The 23640-nt window shown below is 41.4% G+C and overlaps 1 protein-coding gene and 1 long non-coding RNA gene across 2 annotated transcripts in view; one reads left to right on the top strand and one right to left on the bottom strand.

The window, feature by feature from the left end:
• Nucleotides 1-10805: 10805 nt before the first annotated feature.
• Nucleotides 10806-23640, top strand: part of LOC124996679 — a 22783-nt gene continuing 9948 nt past the window's right edge. The window contains exon 1 of the long non-coding RNA XR_007110881.1: nucleotides 10806-10937. This is a non-coding gene — a long non-coding RNA (uncharacterized LOC124996679). The remainder of the gene's footprint in view (nucleotides 10938-23640) is intronic.
• Nucleotides 19719-23640, bottom strand: part of pnpla7a (patatin-like phospholipase domain containing 7a) — a 25742-nt gene continuing 21820 nt past the window's right edge. The window contains exon 36 of the mRNA XM_047569928.1: nucleotides 19719-22829. Within this exon, the coding sequence (XP_047425884.1) occupies nucleotides 22710-22829 (120 nt within the window). The 3' untranslated portion in view covers nucleotides 19719-22709. The remainder of the gene's footprint in view (nucleotides 22830-23640) is intronic.

Genomic DNA, 23640 nt, shown 5'->3' with positions numbered 1-23640 from the left:
TATTATGAGCACATTGATAGAGCATTATAAATACAACCTTCATAGAAAGTGATGTCTTATTTTAATAAATATGAGATGAGATGAGATGAGATGAGATAACATTACATTGACCCCAGATGTTATTTCTAAGTATCATCAAAGCTTAAGGTTTCAGTGTCACATAAATTATCTACATATCTTTTAATTTAAGAATAGATTCTTCAAAGCGCCGACATCCGAGACAGAAGGTTTGGATTAGAAAAGCTGCTCCTTTGCATCAAGAACGGCCCAGTTGAAATAGTTTGGGTGTCTCACCTTGGGGGTTTATTGTTCCAGGTCAGCTGAGAGACAACTGGTTGGACCAAAAATCTGCTGGAAGTTTTAACTTATCTCATTTGACCAGGAAATACCTCAGGACTGCTCTCTTGATGTACATAAAAACATTACTAGGGAAAGGAATACCTTTCTTAACATATTGCCAACATAACCAAACTTTGGATAGGCAGAAAAAAGTTATATCCTTGCAGAGCGTGTTACACTGTACAATCCAGGGAATCACAGCACTGAAGTAAAGTACAAGAAGGTGGGAAAAGGCCATACCTGTAAATATAATGAGATAGGAAAGTACTGTTCAAATAAAAGTGTTTACATAACTCTTTCCTCACTAGACTGGTTGGCTGCAGCTGTAGAAATAGGATAAGGAGCATAAATATCCGGAGGGAGCTTGGAGTAGAGCCACTGCTCCTTCCCATCAGAAGGGGCCAGTTTATTTAGTTTGGGCATCTGGTGAGGATGCCTCCTGGGTGCCTCCCCCCTTGGAAGTTTACCGTGCAGAGCCATCTGGGAGGAGACCCACGGGCAGACCAAAAATCCTCCGCAGGGAATAGAGACACTGCTTCTATTCATTAAGGGACCAAGTCGATGCTGTTCGAGCATGTGGTGAGGATTTACGCCGGGCACCTGAAAGTGACTGAAAATAAGATGTATGGATGGTGTTTGAGAAAAGACAACTGAGAATATTGCAGTGTGTTTTTTTTATTTTTTTAACAGCTGCATGCATACAAACTCATGCGTGTATACATGGTAGGCAACCGTGCGTTAACCTGAATGTGGTGCTCTTGAGTTTTTATGTCAGCAGGAACGGGTACATTGGATTGACCCAAAGAATAAACAGGGCCCTTGTTCAATTATAAAAAAAAGAACGTGGCAACCTTCCTAATATTGTGTAGGTCTCTCTTGTGCCTCCAAAACAGTTGTGACTCATAATAGCCCATTAAAAGTGAACATGGGCCTTCTGAGGGTGTCCTGTGGGCCCTGAAGGTGTCAGGGTTTGGCTGCACTTATTTTTTAGGACATCTGTTCATCTTTGTTGACAAGGATTTGTCCTCTTACTTCTTGATTTTCAACCCTAATCTGTTAGAACAGTCTGAATAGAGACACTAGCAGTAAAGTCTAATAAAGACTAAACAAATATTACTGGCTTAATATTACTGTTTAAGGGCTTAATATCTAAGTAGAACTGTACACACCACTTGCTTCTGGCATCTTCATCAATAATGTGGTCTCTGCAGATCCCAGCAAATAAGCCTGTAATTGTAATATTATGAAAACTCAAGTGAACGTCCAAACTGCGTTTTCTCTGTCCACGTTCCTGAAGGCAGAGATCAAGTCTTGCAGCTGTCCGTGGTGCTGAAACCAGACACTTTCTAGGGCTAGAAGGAGAACCACTGAGGCAAATAACTGTTGTGAATACTGATGTTAGAAGTGACCTAGACAAAGAATTTGGCAGAGACTTGGAAAGAGATGGCTGACCCTAAACGGATCCAAGGAGAAAAACTGAAAGGAGAGAACGGAGACTTCAGAATAGAGGACCGTAAGTGGGCATATGGGAGACAAGAATTTAATAGACAGAGTTAGAGAGAGCCGGAGGAAATGAAACCTACTAATGAAATGAGATGTTAGACAAAGAGAGATAGGAAATATAATTGTCCTTGACAAAGAGGGAAATCTGCGTTCGGCACATACATGGGCACACGAAAGCGAAACCTGCGTCACGCGCGGTGCCCTCCTCCACTTCCTACTTATCTCCCCCGAGACTCGGGGCAGCCCTCGTTATTTATCACCGGTGGACACAGGCTTCATTAGGTGCCCAAACTCAGGTCTCCCTCCCAGTGACTCATCTGCCGCCGCTCAGCGTTCGTCCTCTTCTCTGCTGGGCAGAGGCGGTGTGGCGGTAATTGTCATTCTCCCTGGTTAGCGGGAATCCCGTGGTCACGTCTCCCACCCACGCCCCTGTGACATTCAGGCAGCTGCAGCAAATGAGCTGTGGAATCCCGAAGATGATGCGGAGGATTAAGCGTCTTAATTTATCAGCGTGACGAGTGGAGCTCGACGCAGGGAATGACAAAAATGCAGACAACATCTTATGCATTTGTCAGCACATCTATTATGTTACTTCTTCACTTTTTTTTACTGCTCATCCCCTAACATTTGGATGTATTTAATAGTTATACTACTGCATTTACCCATTTTTCTTCACAAGCATTTTTCCCCCGTTTTAATCTATCATTTAAAACGTTAGAAGTTGTGGATGTCACCGACTCGACACTTGCCGGACACAAACGTCTCCTCCCCGGTGTGTACAGTGAATTGCACCGGATGGCGCTGACAGGGATGAGGTGACTCTCTGCTCTGCAAAGGCAGCTATTACTGTCAGCTCTGTCATCTGTGCGCTCCAGAACAAATGCAGGCTCTCTTTCAGACGGCTCTCGGGTCAAACAGTCACATCCTTCTCTGCAGAGCTCTCTGGCAGCGCAGCCCGTTAAATGTCACGCGTCACACTGCAAATGTGAAAGGTTTCGTGTGAGAATGTACATGTGAGTTCACGAGCATGGGCGGTAGCACTCGAGTTAGAGCGATAGCGCCCACAGCTCGTTAGGAAAGTTTTTTAAATCGAGTAAATGGGACAAAGTAGGGACAAAAAAATAAAACTGCACCATCGTATATTTGGGTTTTGTGCTGTAAATTGACTGTTGAACTGTTGAGGTAACCCTCAGTCTCAGCCTGGTTCTTCTGAACGCGTACAGTATTTGAGAGGCTCAGTTTCTCACTTCACACAGTCCACATTGACATCAGAGGATGTAACACTATTATTACACAGTGCAGTAACACCTCAAAGGGTTTCACATGGCAGATTCCACAGATCATCTAACATGACATTGACGCGTGATGCCATAACTATGTGGTGATATGTAATTAGAAGAAGGGGAGCTGCAGATATGAAGGGATAAATATACCGTAATAAATATAAAACACAAAAGAAACAAAAGTATGTTGTTCATGTATTTATCAATGTCTCTATTTCAGTTGTATCTCTTTTACTATTTTCCTTCCCATTTATTCCTCCAGTTTCTTATGCGAACAAAGTATAATTCAACCATCAACCAACAAATTTGCACCTGTTGGTTGATGGTTGAATTATACTTTACCACCCAAAATGTATTTAATCTTTTGTGTATTTTTGATTATGATAATTATGGCAGTCTTGGTCTTCCATACAAATCGTCACAGAAATTGATGAAGCTGGTAAAAACTGCATGTAGGAGGTAAGAGCAACAGAAATAAAGTGACTGTGTGAACTCGATTCATCTTTAAATAAGATGAACATGTTTCCTCAGCTAACCTGCCTCATCTTTGAAACCAACCAGCAGCTCCGCAAATTCGCTCCTCCTTTGGATTCAGATCTTTCTAAACAGAGAAATGCATGTTTGTCGCGACCAACCCATTCGTGCGACACCAGGTGTTCTCCAAAACTCCAGCAGTACGGTGACGGTTTGTTCAGATTGGATGCGATTTAGACAAAATAGCACATAAATAAACAGCAACGTAAGTGACACTAAGCGCGCCGCTCACAGCTTGTCTCGCTGTATCGTTTCTGCTGGCTTTAAATAAAAAATAAAAAAACAAGGAGCAGGCCAACATTTTCCAACTTGGGACCTTTTCCAGAGACGACAAAAACTAATAACAGATAAATAACACCAATAATATATCTTTGTAGCATTTCAGTTATTTCCAAACATCTGCACAGAGCAGTGTGCAGACGTATGTAGATTTTCATGCAGTGCAAAAAAAAAAAAAAAAAAAATCAGGTCTAAGGAATTGTTTACAGACTTGTCAGGAGATGAATTGTCATGAATGTTTGCCCACTGCGGTGTAAGCAGCTAGATTTACAGTGCTGTAAACACGGCAGTCTTCCAATCTCATTACTGGTCCAGAATCACCTCACACACCTAATGGCATCTGTGTGAGCTCTTAAGATTCAACCACAGCACGCGTGTGTGTGTGTGTGTGTGTGTGTGTGTGTGTGTGTGTGTGTGTGTGTGTGTGTGTGTGTGTGTGTGTGTGTGTGTGTGTGTGTGTGTGTGTGTGTGTGTGTGTGTGTGTGTGTGTGAATAACAGAGGGAAAGAAATGGGAAGGCCTTCTAACTACGTGACACCCATGCCTATCCCCACCTTGTCTCACCTTGATATTGCAGCACACCTCTCCCCTTCAGTTCCTCCTCCTTTCCATCCTTCCCTCCCTACTAAATCGCTCCTAACATCAGCTCCCTGGTGACATATTTCCACTTTGGTGCTTAATAGATTCTGGTGCTCTCTGGTTGGCTGAGGAACGGCGGTTTGATCCTCTAAGAGGTAAAGGAGAGGCTGCAAAAGGTGGGAGAGCTGACAGAAGGGGCAGATGATGTGAAATGAGGAAGCGCGGAGATAGGGAAGTGGAAGGAGCCAAGATAAAAGTGGGAAAAAGAAAAAAGAAAAAAGACTGGTGTTTTTCCACTTTGCAGAATCTGCTGTTTGCCACTCAAAGGCAGTCTTTGATTAATTTTGAACTGATAATCTTGCTACAGGGAAAGCAGAAGTCATTAAAAGGAGGGGATCCGTAAGATATCCTGAAAATGTACCTCGTGTTGGCAGAAGACGGAAAGGTGGATGATCTGTAGACTTCTCTCAGGTCCAAACATTTCTGCATAAGCTCCCACAGCAGTCAGTCCAACATATGATCTTTATTTAGAAGTGGACAGTTAAGTCTTAACCAACAGGAACCGCAATCCCCAGAGCTTTGTCAATAATTTACAACGGGCAGAAAAGTCTTTACTCCTGAATAAGGCTCCAAACATGCTGTGCATGCTTGAGTCTGGAACTGCTTGGGGACGCTATTGACGTTTAAATACGTGGATTTGCGCGGAATATATTGGCTCGTCGTAATGTTTATCTCAAAGTATGGCGGCTCGGTCTGCAGGGCATGCTGAAAAGAAGGCTTCATCTGAGCCGGATCGTGACTGGGCAAAAATTTAAGTTAGTGATATTGACTACTCATAGATTAATCAAGAAAATAATTGATAGATTAATGACTGTCTGAACTACATGTTTAACCTATCCATTTTTTTTTTTGCACAGACATTTTTGTCTGGACCAAAGTGGTGGATTGCCAGATTGCCAAGTTGTATTTAATTTATTTATTACTCATGTAGCATTAATAATAATACAGACTGTCTCAAGATGCTTTACAGAACCCAGAGCCTGAAATGCTTGGAGAAGGCACTGAGGCGACGGTGGCAAGGTACAACTCCCTTTAGTCATGCTAGCTTGGCTAAAACCCATATCCGCAATGCTGCTAACCTTTTTGAAAACCACATGTTTTGAATAAAGCTTCCACCAATTAAGATTTCTGCGATCATGGATTTTTATCCATCATTTGCGATGAAGAAAAGCAGCAAATCCTGACATTTGAGAAGCTGTAACCATGGGTCCTGATCAATTTTTAGACCTGTTAATTGTTTCCACAGTCTGGACAACATTGCCTTGTAGTTCATGCTGACGTAGCGTGCGATTTATGTACTATACAGAATGCTACATCTTAACAAAACAGTTAAGGTATACCCCTAGAGGGTCTTCACATCGCTCAAAACTGTGAAGAAAAGAAATGATTCACCTCTGCCAGCACTGTGGGGTGTTATATAAAACAGGAGAACAATCCAAGACACCGTAAACCGCCTCATTATTTAGACCATATTTATGACTGCAACGGCATGAATGTGTAATTTGCTGTTTACCGGCGTTGGCCTTATCGGAATCTCTCCTTCTGTAACTCCTGTGTTGTTAGCAGGCATTGTAATGCAAATAAATTTGAGTGGTTCCTCGGGAAGCCTCCACTGGGCATATTTCAGCCTTGCCTGGGGTGAATGGGGCTCCACTACGTTGGCTCTACGCTGCAGATGAATGAGAGACCAGGCCGGGGTTGGCTGTCCTCCCAGAGGCTGAAAGATGAATTATGGAGGCCAGTTTGTCTCTGTTTGCCCGGACAAATGTGCCCTTGCTCAGTTCATTCATATCCAGCGTGTAGGAGAGAGGAAACTTAATGCTCAGTGATATCACCAGACATCAGCTGACAGCAGATTTCCCTTCTCTCATACATAAGCCCCTTACTCTGTGAACCCGGTTCATACCATCAGGAACAAGGTGTCCTTTGCAGAGAGGCTGGTGATTTACTGCTGCTTGGGGACATCATGATGAAGTTGAATGTGAAGCCAAAGTGCCAGACAACGTCTGCCCGTCCTGTGCTGCAGATTTCGTTCTTCACGGCCACTAACGCAGAGGGAGAGATGAGCACGCACATAGGGTTTTGAAGTGACGCAGAAAAGCTGACAGACATGAAGAAAATATGGAAAAACGTAAAGACGGGCTTGTAGCATGCGCTGTGTGAACTTTGTGCAGCACAAGCTCATTTCTCTTGGCTTCATATCCAGTGGATAAAATACAACCTTTGGCTCTCAGAGTGTAAGGACATGATAACCACTGTAATTATTTCAAGCTAATCTTAGTGTTTAACTGTTTTAACTTCGAGTTGGACCCTTTCATTTGTTGAAATGAAAAAGTGCTCAGAGAACGTCTTTTACCAACAGCTCGCACTGATAAATGTTAAATGTTCCTCCTACGCTCACGTTTTTAAAACTGCTGTTGGTCGATCCACCACTTTCAACTTTCACAACAATCTTAAAAGGATTCATTCAGTGAGCAAGATCATCTAAATCAGATATTTGCTCTGACCACACTTGCCTTTGATACAAGGCTTCTTTTATTTCCCAGGAACTCTGCAGGCAGGCTTGGAGAACCTGCCATTATTTCTTCTGTGAATTCGGGTTGTTGCATTAGATATATCAAGTTGACGCTATTACATTAAGATCAGGACTCTATTGGTGCCAAACCATCTGTTGAAGGACCTTGGCTGTGTGGAATTGCCATGCTGCATAATTTATTCGAGAACACTGGCTTCCTGACGACTTTTTGTGATGGATAAGACTTATTTCAAAGGCAAAAAGAGAGCTGACATATGGACACACACACACACACAAAAAAAAAATAGATACACCCAGAAGCCAACAAACAACAAACAGGCTGACAGGTACACAGGCTGCCAGGGCAGACAGTGACATGACAAAGGGCACATTGGTCTGATTAAGCCCTTTTGCTTCACAGCTTTCCCGGTGCTCGGCTGAGAAAAGGTCATATTTTTCTGACCGGGTTTCTCGCTCACTGTGCCCTAATACCTCTGAGGACCGGCCTGCCAAAACGCCTCAGACCTCTGCGAGTTGGCAAACAACGAGAATAGAGACAATTTACTGTAGGAAGAAGGGGTTTCCTGAAATAAAAACATAAGACAGAGGCAGGCTTGAGATAGCTGGAAGTGGAGAGAGGCACACAGGTACAGATAAGAACTGGAAGACCTGATGAAAAGAAGGGACGGTAATTCACATAGTGGACCAATGCAAAATCCAAAACCTGGATTAGTAAATTAATAACGAGATTGGACTTTCGCCAAATACAGAATGGTGGTTATCACTGATGCAAAGAGGGGACACTAGGGAGAAGGAGAGCAGCTAAATGGACAGATATTTTATTGTCATTCAAAATGCACATCACAGCTGCACAATTTCATTTCAAAATGGCTCCAATAACAATGTGTAAGGCACAAGTGTTTTAAATGTTTAAAACAAAGTGTCTAAACACCCAGTGCCATTAAAAGGCCACGTATGTGCAGGAATGAAAGACGAGAAGGAGACAGAGTCAAACGGTTAAGTGGACAAAGAGAGAAAGACGAGAGTGATAAATGATAACATCGAAAAGCTAGGTCCTAGAGCTATGGGAGGCCCTGGTGTTGACAGACTGTCTTAGACACTGACACTGATAGACATGCCAGTTTTCGGGAGAAGGACAACGCTACGTTACCAGGGCTCTGGTCGCCACTTTCATTAATAATGAAACGTGTGAAGCAGAGTCTGTAAGAACACATGGTTGCAACCCTGGTGAGACGGTATTTCTGTCTTCTGCTCTACCTTCTATCTAATGGTATTGATCGTTTTTTGTTTTCAGAACCCGACGAGTCATCTGGATATGAAGGTGTTCTTGTGTTAGTCAGTTCCGGCTCCTTTTCAGACATACTCCTTTCTATTTATTAACCTAGTCCTTCCTCGTCCAGTCATTCTCCGCTGTGGGTGAGGATTTATTTGTTGATATCACGGCTCTCAGCTAGTTTACTGCGCCCCGGTTGCATTACAAAAATAACGGAGTGGACAATGATGTTTTCAGTGTTTAAATGCACAGTTCTGCTTTTAGGTTTACAAAGCCTGGCAGAATTAGTAGGATGGGTGTCATGAGCGATCAGGAAAATCACATTTGTCAATGAAGGCCCGCAGACTTTTGTATTAGTTATGGACAGGTGCCTTTATTTGCATCGGTTCATAAAGCTGCTTATTCTTCTTGGCAAATCTGTCCAGATCCTGTAAATCCGTGGGTGTAACCTGCACATTTGAGATCTTCTCAATATCACTCAACAATTTCGAGCTCAGTGGACTGTGATGGCCACTCCAGAACCATCACTTTTTCTACTTTAGTCACTGAATGGGACTTGGCTTTGCGTTTTGGTAAATTGTCATGTTGGAAAGTCCATGTGTGTCCCATCTGCATTGACTAAATTCACTGTATTGCTGTAGCTTCCTCACCCTTAAACCCTTAAAAATTCATCTTTGTCCTCCCACTAATGATTGGGTACTTTCTGTCAAGGCAACTCAGCCATGCAGTCCATTTTTGGGTTTTACTTCCTTACAACAGATGCACCACTCTTTTGCAGACGAGGCTTTTTCAGATCAAGTCCATTGTGGTTTGTTTTATTTTTTTTTATACCCTGTCCAACTTTCCTGATGGCTATGGCCAAAATCTTCATTGTTTTAACCGACTGCTTCTTGGTATCAACAGAACAGACCTTTTTATTTCCCTTTCCTGTTTTAAAACGTTTAACTACCTTTCCTTGAAGGTCCTTTGATGGTACTTTTACCATGATTCAGTGTACAGTTCAAGTCACAACTAGATGACTTCTTCTATTTCTTTTCCTTGCGCTTGTTACCTTCAGGGTTCGCCACAGCATATAATCTACTTCCATCCTGTATCTACCCTCTGTATCCTCTTCTCTCACACCAATTGCCTCCATGTCCTATTTCATCAGATCCATAAACCTCTTCGTGGTCTTCTTCTAGACCTCCTGTCTGGCAGCTGTAACATCAGCATCCATGTCCAAACCATATCAACCTGATCTCTCTAACTTTATGTCAGAAACATCTCTTACATATATATTATATATATATATATATATGTATATATATATATATATATATATATATATATAATATATATATATATATATATATATATATTATATATATATATATATATATATTATGTATATATATATATATGTATATATAGATATATATATGTATATATATATATATATATATATGTATATATATATTCTGTGGGAAAACTACTAAAAATATTTTAATGATTTAATAGTGGTACATGCAGTCATGTGATAATAAATTATATCATCTAGCCTCAACCTCCAAAATGAAGGAAAGAAATTATACCAGGATTTGCAACGATGGCAGAGCTCTAAATTGGAGACAGGCAATCTTTCTTTGTAAAGTTATAAAATGGAAATCTGTTTCTTTTAGCTTCCGTACAAGCATTGTACAGGAAACAAAAGCACACCGTTGCAATTTCCACCTCTGCTGCTGTGAGCAACTACACGAAAGGTCATCAGGTTTGCTTAAACTGTATTTTTCATTTAATTTTAAACCAACCCTGAAATACAACCTTCAGAAGGCTGGTGTAAAAATACATTATTCACGTCACTGCATTATGTATTTGCAGTTTTTAGGCTCTGTCAAGTACGTGGGAGTACTTCTGTTGTGCTGAGAATGCTCAAAACCCTGTGGCTATGTTTCTGTCTGGGGTAAAAGTTATTCTTCTTTTAGAAGCTGTGAACTTTGGTGACGTGCTTGGACAGTGAGGTACTCTCACCTCGTGTTCCCAATCAGCAGCTTTAGCAGGTTATTATTAGCCTGGTGTAGAGCTGAGAGAAGCGGCAGCAGCAGCCCTACCCCAGACCTTATGCTAGATCTGCCAGCAGCTGTGACTCCATCTTTGTTTTCTTTCTGACCTCCAGTGCTGCTTGTCTGTTAGCATATTACACGATACATCGCATACTGGGAGCCTTACTCGCTTCTTGCAGACTCATGTGTGCCCACATCACTTGCCAAGGGAGGCTAGTATGGGCTTGATACGTTTCAGTATCAAGCCCAGTTCAAATGTCAGTTTGTGTACTGTACATATTTATCATTGTTTGAAATGTTTGTTACATTATTATTAAGTTGTTGACATAAAGAGAAATACAAACAGATTTTTTTTTTATTGCAGTAACAAGTAGCAGATGAAGAGAAGTGAGCAGCAGCAGCAGCACAGATGACACAAGGAAGTCGGGAAATCGATCCCTCGCCCTCTAGCTGTCAGGAGGTACCGAGATGACCGTACATCGAGATGACAGCGGCAGAGGAAAAGAGGAAAAGGTAATCCAAAAAACAGGCAAGAACAGGAAGTGTCCCCACATTTAGGTAAACCCCCTCCTCCACTGATCTTTCAGCAATCATCGGAGGGGACGGTATCCTCACTAGTAGGTAACGTCCTGCTTGAGCTCTCTGTTGGAATCGTTTAGGAAGATAATTTAAGAAAAGACTTAAGTTTGGTCTGTGTGGAATTGAGGATGTTACAGTGACAGGGAACAACAGAGCAAAAATATTTAAGAAAAAAAAGAAGGAAAAAAGGAAAAAAAATAGTTACCAATGATGATGTTCAGTTTCAAAACACCGGTACTGTGGGGCCGACTGTAGGGTTGTTGAACGTTCTCCCTATTGATGCGAACAACTCTGTGACGATGTCACGTTCCTCCGATTGTCTCTTCAACTGCTTTTTAAAAGATGTCATGATGATGTCTTCCATTTGTGAACCTCGATAGATCATAGGAGTCCACAAAACTGATTTGGGACAGTGCAGCCTTTTGCAGATATCTTTCAAAATTGCCTTGTGCACGTCCTTCAGCTTGTCCAGGTTAATGTTAAAACCTTGGCTCTTGACTTCAGCCCAGAGTTTGTTGAACAGCTGCTGGTGGATGGTGTCTGGGGTTTCTGCAGCGCAGATCCTCTTGGACTTTTTAAGGGACCAGGAAATCAGGTCCTCTGCAATGCTGCTCACAAATACTTCTTCTGGTGTTGTGTCTAGAGGCACAAAGACGTCCACAGGGGTGACCTCTGTAGCGTCGGGCATCTCTGTTGGTGCAGGAGGTGATGCTTTGTGAAGTGGCTTTTTGAAGAAGCTCTTAATTTTGCTTGTCAGAGATACTGGAGCAGGTTTCTCTTCCAAAGTGTCTGAGACATCACTTTTGGTAGACTCTTCTTGGTCTTCTTCAGTGTGTCTTGTGTCTTGGTCCAGGCTGAGTTCCAGCTCCAGCGGTTGATGTTTGCACATCAGTTTCTTATTATCGGTGCACTCTTGTAGCATTTTAATAATGCAAGCAACTGCCTAGCAAAAAACTCAAGACGCACGGTTCATGTCATCTTGAACGCCTCGTATTTTGTGAACACGACTTCACATGTCAAAACCACAAAGTTTGACCTTAAGGCATCATTAGTCACATTACACGCCATGTTGTCATTGCCTTGACGATGGGCTTATGTGAAGTGAGCTTCAGTCTTTCTCAATTAGTGACGCCACCTTTAAATATTACTCTACGAAATGCTAAAATGAAAAAAGTTTTGGTCAATCGTTAAAGTGCAGGGAAACTGACGCAAAGATTAGCGTTATAAAGGTGAGCGGTAGCTGTTGTTCGATGTTAATTAATCAGCTGTTGGAAGCACCATGGGAGCTTGGAGCAGTTTGATGGAACTATTAGGAAAAAGGGAGTGTATAAACACCTGTGTAGAATGTGTTTGTCTAAACCATGAGATCAAAAGTGTCTGGAAAACAATTACCTGAGACAACAATAATAATAGATCATATGTCCAAGGATCATTACTACATGTCAACAGAAAGACGACGTGGTGTGTCTAGAGAACAGAGGATTAGCTGCTTTACTCACTTGAATTTGTGTTACTGTAGATAACAGGATCAGCAGACAGGAGTTGAGACAGTTGTGTGTGTCGCACCAACATTTGTTGACTGAAATTCATCTTGCCTCTGGCAAAGGCCATCTCCAAACCATCTGGCTTTTGAATCACTTTTGCTTCCGACAGTCGGGCTGCACCGTGCTGCTGAGCACTTCCTCTGCGCTACGACACCCACCACGATTGATGGAAGTTATTCCACCAACTCTAGTAACAGATCCGCCTCTGTGGCTACACAAATTCCATGTTGTTGTCCCCTCTTAAACACTTAACAGGCTGACATATTAATTAGGGCTGCACAATACATTGTTAAAAAATTGTGATCTCTATTCACACATACACGTGATCTCGTTTCGAAACACAACGATTCTTAAGCATTTTATTTCACGAGCGGCATTACAAAAAAAATGCTCCCATTTCTTCACAGATTTTTTCAAACGCCCCTAAAGCACTGCCACCGACAACCAATGGCAAAGCATCTTTACAACACGTGATTCTGTTAGTGTAGGAAAACCGCCCGCAGTTGAGTGTGTGGAAACAGTGAGGGAGAGAAGCAGAGAGAAGTCAGCGGTAAAGAGAGTTAAATGGATGGCTAACAAGCTAACAAGCCTATTGTTCAAACATATACTCTACATTCTAAGAAAATCTCAATGTTTGATACTCTACTTGAATGACCATTTGAATGTTGTTTTTGTTTTGTTTTATTAAAGTTTATCAGTGCAATAAACAAAAAAAAATCGTGCCGAAGAATCGTGATCTCAATTCTAAGCAAAAAAAAAAATTGTGATTCACATTTTTTTCCAGAATCATGCAGCCCTAGTTTGATATGTGACAAAGATATAAGCCATATTTAAAGGTCTAGTGTTTTGGGTGTAGAGGCATCTGTTAGAAGAAAAGCAATATAGAATTATGTTTTCATTAGTACATAAATAACTAGCTCTTAATATAGTCTTAATCTACATAGAAGTGATTCTACCATTTTGTGCTGCTGTGTTTCTACAGTAGCCTAGAGTAGACAAACCAAACACTGACTCCAGAGAGGGCCTTTTGCTTTTCTGCATATGTGGTAAGCTGCTAAAATTCTGCCATATCCTTGGAAAGGATGAGGTCATCAAACGGCATGCAGATGGTTGCAATCTGCAACTTCACCACTAGATGGAACTAAATCATACACACTTGTCCTTTAAAGAACTTTTTTGCAGTAGTTGAACATTTTGGAAATTATTGATAAAAATTATTCTGGTGACCACCAGAAAAAAAATTAATTGGATCTTTGTTTGTCCTGATTGTTTTGGCCAGGTGGTTGCTGATTGATGCCATGACTGAAGTGAAATGTCTTTATGAATTGCAAACATTCAAATTCGTAACGCCTTTCTGTGGAAATAAGAGGTGATATTAGTACCAACCTTGGACTTTTCATGATTGTGTGATATGAGAATACCAGAGGAAGAAAATACCAATTAAGTTCTTCATATTAAACTTCAGGCTGTGACAGAAAAAATAATGTTTCACTGCAAGCTCGGTGGCTTGGCTTGGCTTGGCTTGGCGTGTTTAACCAGCATTTATTTATGCTGTCAGTTTATGACATTCTGCAGTTTTTGACTTTGGTTAGTTGATTATTATTGTTACCATTAGCTTTTATTATTTGATCAGTTTATTCAAAACATTCTAAAGACAGTATACACTAATCTGCCACAACATTATGACCACTAATAAAAGAAGCAAATAACATTGAACATCTTGTGACAATGAGATTTTCTGCTGAGAAACATTTGGACCTGGCATCTGTGTGGATGTTACTTGGACATGTACCAGCTACCTAGACCAGACCCAGCACCCCCACCCCATAGCAATGACACTCCCTGATGGTAGCACCCATATGGTTTACAAAAAAAAAAAAAAAAAAACATGAAAAACAGCATGCATCCAAATTCACTACATCCCAAACTTATCAAGTATCTGTGGAATGAAGCTAAGACACCACAGGACACCCTCAGAAGGACCATGTCCATTGGGATCCACAAGGGATACGTACACAATATCATGATGGTAGCTATAATGTTATTGGTGTATGTGTTCCCTCAAACACTTTTCTTTGCATGTGACCAAAGCCAGTGCAGAATCTGTGAGGTGAACAGATGATTTCTTATTATTCCCTCATTCACACGTTCTGTTTGCCTGGTTGCAAATTATCTCATTTCCTCTGAGACATTAAAACTATTAGAATTATTCCCACAGAACAATGAAATGTACACAGGTGAACTACACTTTCCACACATATCTCTGCATTTTGACATTGGATATCAGGTTGGTGGTAACTGACAATGTTTGAGTCACTCACTAATGTGGTGTCTTTTTTTTTTTTTTTCTGTGATGCGAAGGCGTTGAAGTGCAGACGAGTTCTGTTATGTACACGAGTGCTTGAGTGGAGTATGCAGAGGGGTGTTGACATCACATTTACTGTAATTGTTTAAGTACCTTATTTATGGCTCAGAGGTCCCAAACAACTAAACCCTGCTGGAGGCAACAGCAGCATGGAGTCTGTGGTTGAACAACAAACGATCTCATTTTCTTCTTATCGCTGCATTCTGTACAAGCCCACAGCAGTGATCACATGATTCATACTGAGACAGAGCCCAGGCAAAAAAAGGGGGAAAATCTAGTGATAACAGATGACCCTAAATCACTGGACCCTACTGAGCCTGGAGCTGACGAGGCAACCTTTTAGGTGCAAGGTCTTAGTAATAAATGACTTCATCCTTCATGCTGATTCTCGTATTTCCTGCACAAAACTAACCTACTTGGCATTTAATTTCTTCATCTAGATAATACAAACGTATATATATTATATCAGTAGATAGAAGAATATTTGTGGACTTTTTTAAAAAGGTGTGTAGGAACTATGCCACTTAGGGCATATCGGTGAAGAATGACTTGTGCAGGTTTAGGTGTACTGCACCTATTTAAATATCATTTAATTGAAAACGTTTTACCTCATATTCAAAATGCTTCTTCAGTTCTAGGTCATGGACTAGCCAAAAAATACAAGATGAAACAAATGGACTTGTAGAGTTTCCTGAAAACATTCGCCACTCATCCAAGTAGCTTCTTCGGTTTTAATCAGACTGGTGGGAGGTTTTCTCAGGTTTTTCGACTTCTTGTGGGACTGTTGTGAGGTCATTCAACATATTGTTGACTACAGGAATAACATCAGTTGCCCTCTGGATTGTCAGTTGCACAGTTCACTAGAGTCTTTAGTTTCACCAAAGTCGAGGTGTAAATGGGTGTCAAGCAAAATGACGAAACTAGACCCAACTGATCAGAATCAATCATGAGAAGCCAGTCCTGTACAACGATTTGCAGCTCCTATCAACTTCCTAGTTAGTCCTATTTCTTTTGGAGTCCCCAATCTGATGCCGTAGTAGTCAAGAGGTTCTTTGATACTAGTGGACTGTATCTGTTGATGGGTGCTTTAAAAAAAGCAACTGGACTTGTTCAGTTTTGAGAGGATTCAAGTAGCTTCTTCAGTTCTAAGGGACTGGTAGGAAGTTTGAGTTTTAAATAGGGAACTCTGTGGGTTATAACCCATCAGAAACTAGCTTGACCAGAAACCAGTGCAACTAATTTCCAATAACGGCCAGATGCTAGATATACCATGACCTGGGTGACTGAGAACCTCCACAGACATGTTGATGGGTGATGTCTCAGTCTAAACCCTCTGTTTAGTGTTGGTTGCCTTAGATGGCTTCTTTCATTCCTCTCTTAAACCTTCAGCCTTCTATGGTACACTATGGTCCTCAAAAGGTTGTGCTTTGTCCTCAGATATACAGATACACCAGGTAGACTCTGTTACTGGGCTTGAAGTGTTGAAGAGCCTCCTAAATTTTCCACATTCTCCTGCCATGTGAAGAACAATCAATGCTGCAGCAGCATTGATTGTTCTTTTCCTCTCTTTGTTTTCTGTCTTTTTTGTTGTTTTGACAAAGACCAGTTTGGGAAACCAGAAGTATTTATCTGACATGCATGTACGCCTTTTCATTCCCCCCTGTAGTTGTGTGAGCTCCGAGTCCCGAGGGTAGTGAGAATGTAGTCGTAAACACTCATCTTTGTGCGGGGGTGTTTCTGTAGATTTTAATGTTGACGCCTCTGTCTACCTTAATGGACACCCCAGAGTCAAAGACGACTATTTCTGTTAATGTTCTCGCCAGTGAACTTGATGTTGCCGTCCACTGTGTGGATGCATATTATGAAGGCTTACAGTTTTGTTGTTTTTTGTTTTCATGCACGTACCCAAACGGCTTGATTGCCGCTCGGTTGCCTCAGGCCAAAATGTCCAACTTTTCCGCAGAAATAAACATGTTTACAGCCTGGATTCAATAGCCTCATGCGAGCTTCAAGCACGACAAATTGTGTTTGTGTAAATATTATATGTCGGCGGCGTTACCATGAGGGTTGTAGGAATAATTCCTGTAAAACGGGGTTTAGAATTCAGAGAACATCGACTTTCAAAACTAAAAACGACTTTATTCCAGGGAATGGATGTGTTTGGAAATGTTAAAATTTCTTCTGCGCTAAAATGACTTGGTGGGTTATATTTAATATGGTACGACACAATGAATGTCTGGCGTGACCAACCTTTAAATGGCAAGGTACACAGTTTATCAAGGTATCGGGTTGTCCCGAACATCTTGGAAACTCAGCCACAGTTCTTCTGTGGATATGGTGGCTTCTGTCTCTTCATGTAATCAGAGTATCTAAAACCTGTGCACATTACTTTATATTAATAACTCTGAAATATACGTAACTACTGACAAATAAGTGTTTCTGTCTAAGCTCTGTGTCACTGTTTCACAACTCCATAAATGGCATCCAAATGTGAAGTATTATTGGAAACATTCAGGTGGATTTGTGCTAAAATTCAGACTGCAACATCAAACACTCCAGATTATGTCACACCCTGAGAAAATACTCTGCTGCCACAGACACAATTTTACCTCAAATAAGTCTCGGGGCTGCAGTGGGAGGATGACAGCTATTAAGAGCTTTTTACCCAAAAAAAAAAAAAAATGAGCGTGTCGCAATTTCCTGCAGCTTCTCTCCTGGAACAAAACACGGATCTCGAGTTATAGAGGCACCGTGAGCCGGAAAGCTGTACACAAGCGGTAGCTGCCGGGCTGACCGAGCTGTGAAGTGGAGGGTGGTGAAGAGAGGTGACTGCAGCAGGAGGGTTTTACCTGCGAGGTACCAATTCAGAAAAATCAAACAGAAAGACAGAGATCACTGATAAATACATGTCCTCTTTTGTGCGTAGAGTAATCGTTGTTGGACAGTTAATTAATTCGTACATTTTTCTTTCAAATAACTTTTTTTTTTTCATCTGCAAAATGCTAATGAGACCAGCCATCATTGTGGCTCTGAGGCACAGTGGTGCTTTGAACTAAATGCTGAGCTAATGTGCCTACCAGGGCGCCGCTAACATGCTGATGTTAAGCAGGTTATTGCTAAATATTTCAATAAACGCAAAGTGAAATAATAAAAAAAAAAGAGAGACTGACAGGAATTTTGCAGGTAATACGTGTTAGCTGCTACAGTTCTACTGGACGCTGCTGATAAAATGTGCCACCAATTCATTTATAGATTGTTGATTATGTTTTTTGCCGATACACTTCTGCGTATGCAGGGGACCTTTCTGTGCGACTACACTCTCGTTTTGAATTCACACGTCACAGAGGTGATTTCACTACGGCAACAAAACGTGTGACCCACTTACCTGTTTAAGTCCCTTTTGTCCTCGTTTTTTCCCCTGAAGCCTTCAGGCAAGTGAAAGAAGAATGAGAGGCGGTGAAACGAGAGGGAGGGGAAAGGAGCTGTGCGGCGGGATAAATCTACAGTGTGTGGTTTATTGACCTCCTATGAATCAAATTGTCCGTCCGTTTAAGGTCAGAAACTTCCGCTTGTCTCATTTTTTTTTCTCCCCATAACTGGTCCTGAATCTCCTGCAGCCTGTCACCATATGCTCCGTGGCTCCTCTTGGTGACCGTCAACCTTGTCTCTTCTGTCAAAAGACACTAATTTCCAGGAAGCCTGTACTCATTCACCCCGATTTTTGGCTCTCCGCTTTCTTCCCTGTGACGTATTGATCGGAGCGAGCGCTGCTTGGTCCCCTCTCGCTCTCTTCTCTCAGCCCTTCTGGTGACCTAAATTCCCCCTTGTGTGCTCATTAATTAGCTGATGTCAGCCTGTCGTCCCCAGGGAGGGGAGGGAACTGAAAAAGCTCATTATAGGACACATCAATAAATGGGATTAATCATACATTGGTATGTGTGAGCCGCGTTCCGGTGTGTATTTGCAGTAAACAGTCCCACGGGAGTGAAATAGTTTATTATTTATGATAATTTGTGTTTTTACACGCGTTTGCTCACTTCTCTAAGCTTCTCTGAGTGTTTTGACATGAAGCCCAGAAGGAACAAACTGGCTCTGGACTGTTTCTTTTGTGTGTGTGTCTGTGTCAGGCTGCATCCTGCTGGGGATGGCTGCTGCCTTCAAGGAGTGTCATTGCCATAGGGTGAGGGCGGCTGGTCTGGTCTTGGTGGGTGGGACATGTCTATCATCCACATGAATGCCAGGTTCAAAAGTTTCCCAGTAGAACACTGAATTGTGAAGAGATGGTCTCCTGTCAGTGGTTTTAGTGCTGTGGCTGGCAGGAGGATAAACGAAGCTCAAGTTCTTTGGAAAGTAAAGGCTGGTCGCAGTGTTCAACTTTACCACTAGGTGTCACTAAATCCCATACATCGGTCCTTTAAAACAAAGTTGTCCCTCAGTGTGAAGCGCTAGCCTGTAGTTTTAGAGGAGATTCTCGGTATAGCTGTAAGGCTATGACTGTGTGATTTGCTATGATTTGGTGGTATGTAAATTAAATATGAGTGAGTTAGGGTCTTCACTGTCCAATTTTTCAGAGTGCTCTGTCAGGGATCCATATTTTATTTCCTCTAGCTGATGCGGTTTTGGGCTGTGTATCATGTCAAAACAAGCAGTTTGAAGACATCGTTTTTGGGCCTTGGAAACTTGTGGGACTTTTCTCAGTTTTCCATCATTTTAAAGATTAACCAAAAAAGTAATTAACTTAAGTTTAATAATTGTTAGCCACAGGCAGACTGCAAAATGATTAGGGAAAAAAAAAAACAACACTACTACAACAACAAATAGTAATTTATTACAAGTGATCGATTATCAAAAAACATGTCCACATTCAGTGTCAAACGTTACGGGCTTATTAGTAAACTTGCACACTGCAATCATCAAAATGAGTGGTTGTTTTCCCCACACGGGTCATCTAAGGCTTCGATACATTAAAGTCATGGCACAGATCCACACATTACATCAGCATATCATCCATCACCATGTCCAGTTTGATAAAGCTGTGGAACGTTCATTGTGGCAGACAACATTGACTCGGACAAAACACCAGTGCAAACACCGTCGCCTCATTGGGAAACAGTTTTCCCGTCTCCATTTTGCTCACACGTTCTCGGTCCAGACTCCATGTGGAACCAACACCATATGTGAGCCACATAGTGTTTATCACAGGTTTTCACATACCGTCCACACATGTACGTAAGGCTGCCGGCACCGTAGCGCCGCTGTTTACGAAGACACATACAGTGAGGCTCACAGGGTGTTATATCAAGTAACAACAACAGGGGAAAAAAATGCATTGGTGAAGCACTGATCAGAGCCTAAACGGGCGGCTGATATTAGTTTACTGTAAGAGTATTTGGCCAGTAAGTAACAGAAATAAAAATGTCAGAGATAGTAACAGTATCACCATCAGAGAATGCCGACAATATCATTAGCCAACTGGAAAAAGGTCCATGTTCGAGTACATATTGGTAATAATTCTTTACATATGTTGTATCTGCTTCTAACATCTAGAAGCAGACTAGATCAGACCGTGGTGATGCTAAGGAAATTAGTAATTAGACAAACACAAAACTAATGAGAGACAATTTTAGAATTAATTATAACTGTTTTATAAGCAATTAATACAGTTTGCATCTGATGATTTTAGCGTATTAGACGCGAGACAGTCACTGATCACGTGATCATGACAGCATGGACGTTTCCAAGGAGACGGGGGAGGAGCCCCGTGGGTCACTGCAGCGGTTCATCAAGTTTGTGGAAATACTTCGCTAAAGATGAAACCGAGACCTGCAGAATATGTCAGTCAGTTCTGAATGCAACAAAAGTACTCATCAAACGCGGTAACAGAGATCAACAGTTTGCTTGTGAATTTAATTGTCAAATATATTAATTAGACCTTTAGCTGCACTACACAGTAAAGACTTCAGAGAAATACTTCTGTTTTTTTTTTCCTTCAACTACACAATCCCATCTCACAACACGCTGCGGCGTATTATTAAATGTTATTGATGGTGCTGAGTTGCAGCCAGTTTTTATACAGACTATACATATCTGTGCATCATATAAATCTGGCTCTCTTTTGGCATTGAACTGTTTGTCCAACATAACGTTTCATCGTCAACGCAGCATGTGTAAATTGGACTGTAGGATTGTGTGACATCCATGCTTCCTGTTATTTAATAATCCAAAACATTTATATAATAGATGAAACAAAATTGAAAGTAACTGTCAGTTCCAGTTATGGTTAAGCTTAAATCAACTGGTATTGAGTAATGAAGGAAGGCTTGTTAATCAAAGCTATATAACAGTTAGTTAAATATTGCATTGAATTGCATTCCTGGAATGTTTTTTTCCAGCTCTCGTAACTCGTAGATATATAATCATCTAAGTCCTACACATTCATTGTTCTTAAATATAAAATATATTTCTTTCTTTCTTCTTCTTCTTTTTTTTTTTTTTTTTTAACTATGCGTGTATGTAACAAATATCTGATGATTTCAATGGCATGCGATCATTTAATAAACATATTCGATCCAAATCACGGGGAAACAGAAACCTCAAACATCTCGACGAGCCAAATAATTTGCGTTACAACACGTTCCTGTGTGAGCCGCTGTGCTTAAAGTGTACGGAGACAGTTCACCCAACAGATCCGCTCAGTCTGCTGCTCAGTCTGTCTTATAAATTCAAGCCAGAAAACAGATGGGGGGGGGGGGGGGGGTTGGGGGGGGGTGGGGGAGACTCTCTCACCAGCTGAGAGTGAAACTAGTGCTTTGAAGTGGACTGAAATCATTAATTCACTCTATGTCCCAGACTCAGTGGGTACGACAAAGCACTGCTGACAGCCACGGCCACAGAGCAAGCTGCTTCTTATGCTCTCTTTCATATTTTTTTTTTCTTTTTTTTTTCTTTTTTTAAACAAGTGTTATTTGGATCGTAACATACACGGGAGTGTACACAAGTTGTGCTTCTAAACCTTTTGCGAGAGGGCAAGGATGCAAACATTGGAGGCTTCCATCCCTCGAGCCCAGAAGACAAAGTGTAGGACTGAATAATGCCACGGTCAGCAATCTGCATTAAACTGGCTAATGGTATAGACTCAACTTATACACATAAATGTGTTTTTTATTAAATTTGGTCTAATTATGAGTAAAGTGCTGCTGGGAAGTCATCATGGGGCCTGTTCCAACCAATGCAGAGAAAAACTACCTCTTCTGACGTAGGTGGGGAAGACGGGCTGGCTTCCAATCTACAACCTTAGTGACAAGTCATGAAACATAATTATAAATTTGTGTGCTAATCCTTGAAGTAATGACTTAACCCTGTGTGTGGCAGATGTCAAAACGTGAAAATCGTCTATCTGTGTTTCTTGGTGATCGATTAATTATTGTGTAATTTAGATGAACAGACTTTTCCACTACCAGTCAAGCAGTCAACAAAGATTCGTAGTCTTGTCCCGGTCCAAGTGAGAATATTTCATGGAAATACCATCTCCTCGCCAGCCCTGTTGTTTATCTTCCACTGGACTGGTGTGATTATGTAAAGCTACAGGAAATAATCTCAATATGAGAAATGATTAGACTTGCAGGCGCTCTATAAACTGTCAGACCATATGTGCTGGATGTGTGTGTTGAGTCAGCCACACACCTAATAATGCCAGATAACAGAGGTCAATGTGGTAATTGTAGTCACTAGTGGGACAGACTGGCAGGTTGCATCGCGATGACCTGTTCAGGTAGAGTACATAAGACCGGTCTTCACTTAATGGACCTGCTGGTTTGATGACTCGTCCAGCGCGCTGTCAGGGACGGCAGAAAATGAAGGCTGGCAGCTGGTGAGCGAGGTAATGGTGCGTCCTGGCCTCCCGTCCAGCTCCTCGTCCTGAGAACCAGAGGTAGACAGTGATGAAGCTGAAAAAAATGTCTCTACCTGAAATGTGACCTTATGACTGTAGATGCTTTCATTTAGCAACAATAAGTGTAGAGGAATGACGTATAAATGTGAAGTAAAAAAAGACTTAGATCTCAGAATTACTTACGTTTAGTTTGCAAACGTTTGACCACTTAACAGTGAATTATTAATTGTGTTGATATTAAGATAATCATTTGGTCTTCATGGAAACCCGTTCATTGACCACAGACTCACTCCGCTAAGCCTTCCTTAATGGCCACTACTGGACACTTCTAGTCAATTCTAATTATCTCTTTACTCCATTAGTGTCAGGGCGGACACATCCAATCAGCTGATTAAATGGAGTAGACACATGTTCTTAACTTTAACATTTCATCTCATCATTTTTTTTTTAAACCAATTACAATATCACACTGTATGAAGTCACCCACAGGACTTTTCTAATTTGTTTTGACCACAGTGGTCCAGATAAGTTCCCCCTTTCATTAGTGAGGGTTTTACCCTTCTTTATTTTCAGATGTAACACGAGCTGGATTGTGGCAACATGACACCGTGGAATTGGAATGAAAGTTATAGTGATAAAAGAAGGGGGAGAAAGCAAAGCGGTGAAGCAAAGTAGGTGGTAATCAAGTTGCACTAATCTCAACTTCAACATCAGTGACTGATGGGAGTGATACTATTTGATTGATTGATGTCCCCAAGCCACTGCCATACTTTGGTCCCCATCTCCAAATGTATCCTGCTGATAACAGGCTTGGAGCGCCGAGCAGCATTCATAGTA

Source organism: Mugil cephalus, chromosome 19, assembly GCF_022458985.1.
Source record: "Mugil cephalus isolate CIBA_MC_2020 chromosome 19, CIBA_Mcephalus_1.1, whole genome shotgun sequence".
Classification (NCBI taxonomy): Eukaryota; Metazoa; Chordata; class Actinopteri; order Mugiliformes; family Mugilidae; genus Mugil; species Mugil cephalus.
The sequence above is the reverse complement of the archived record's forward strand: the minus strand, read 5'-3'. Positions and strand labels throughout refer to the sequence as shown.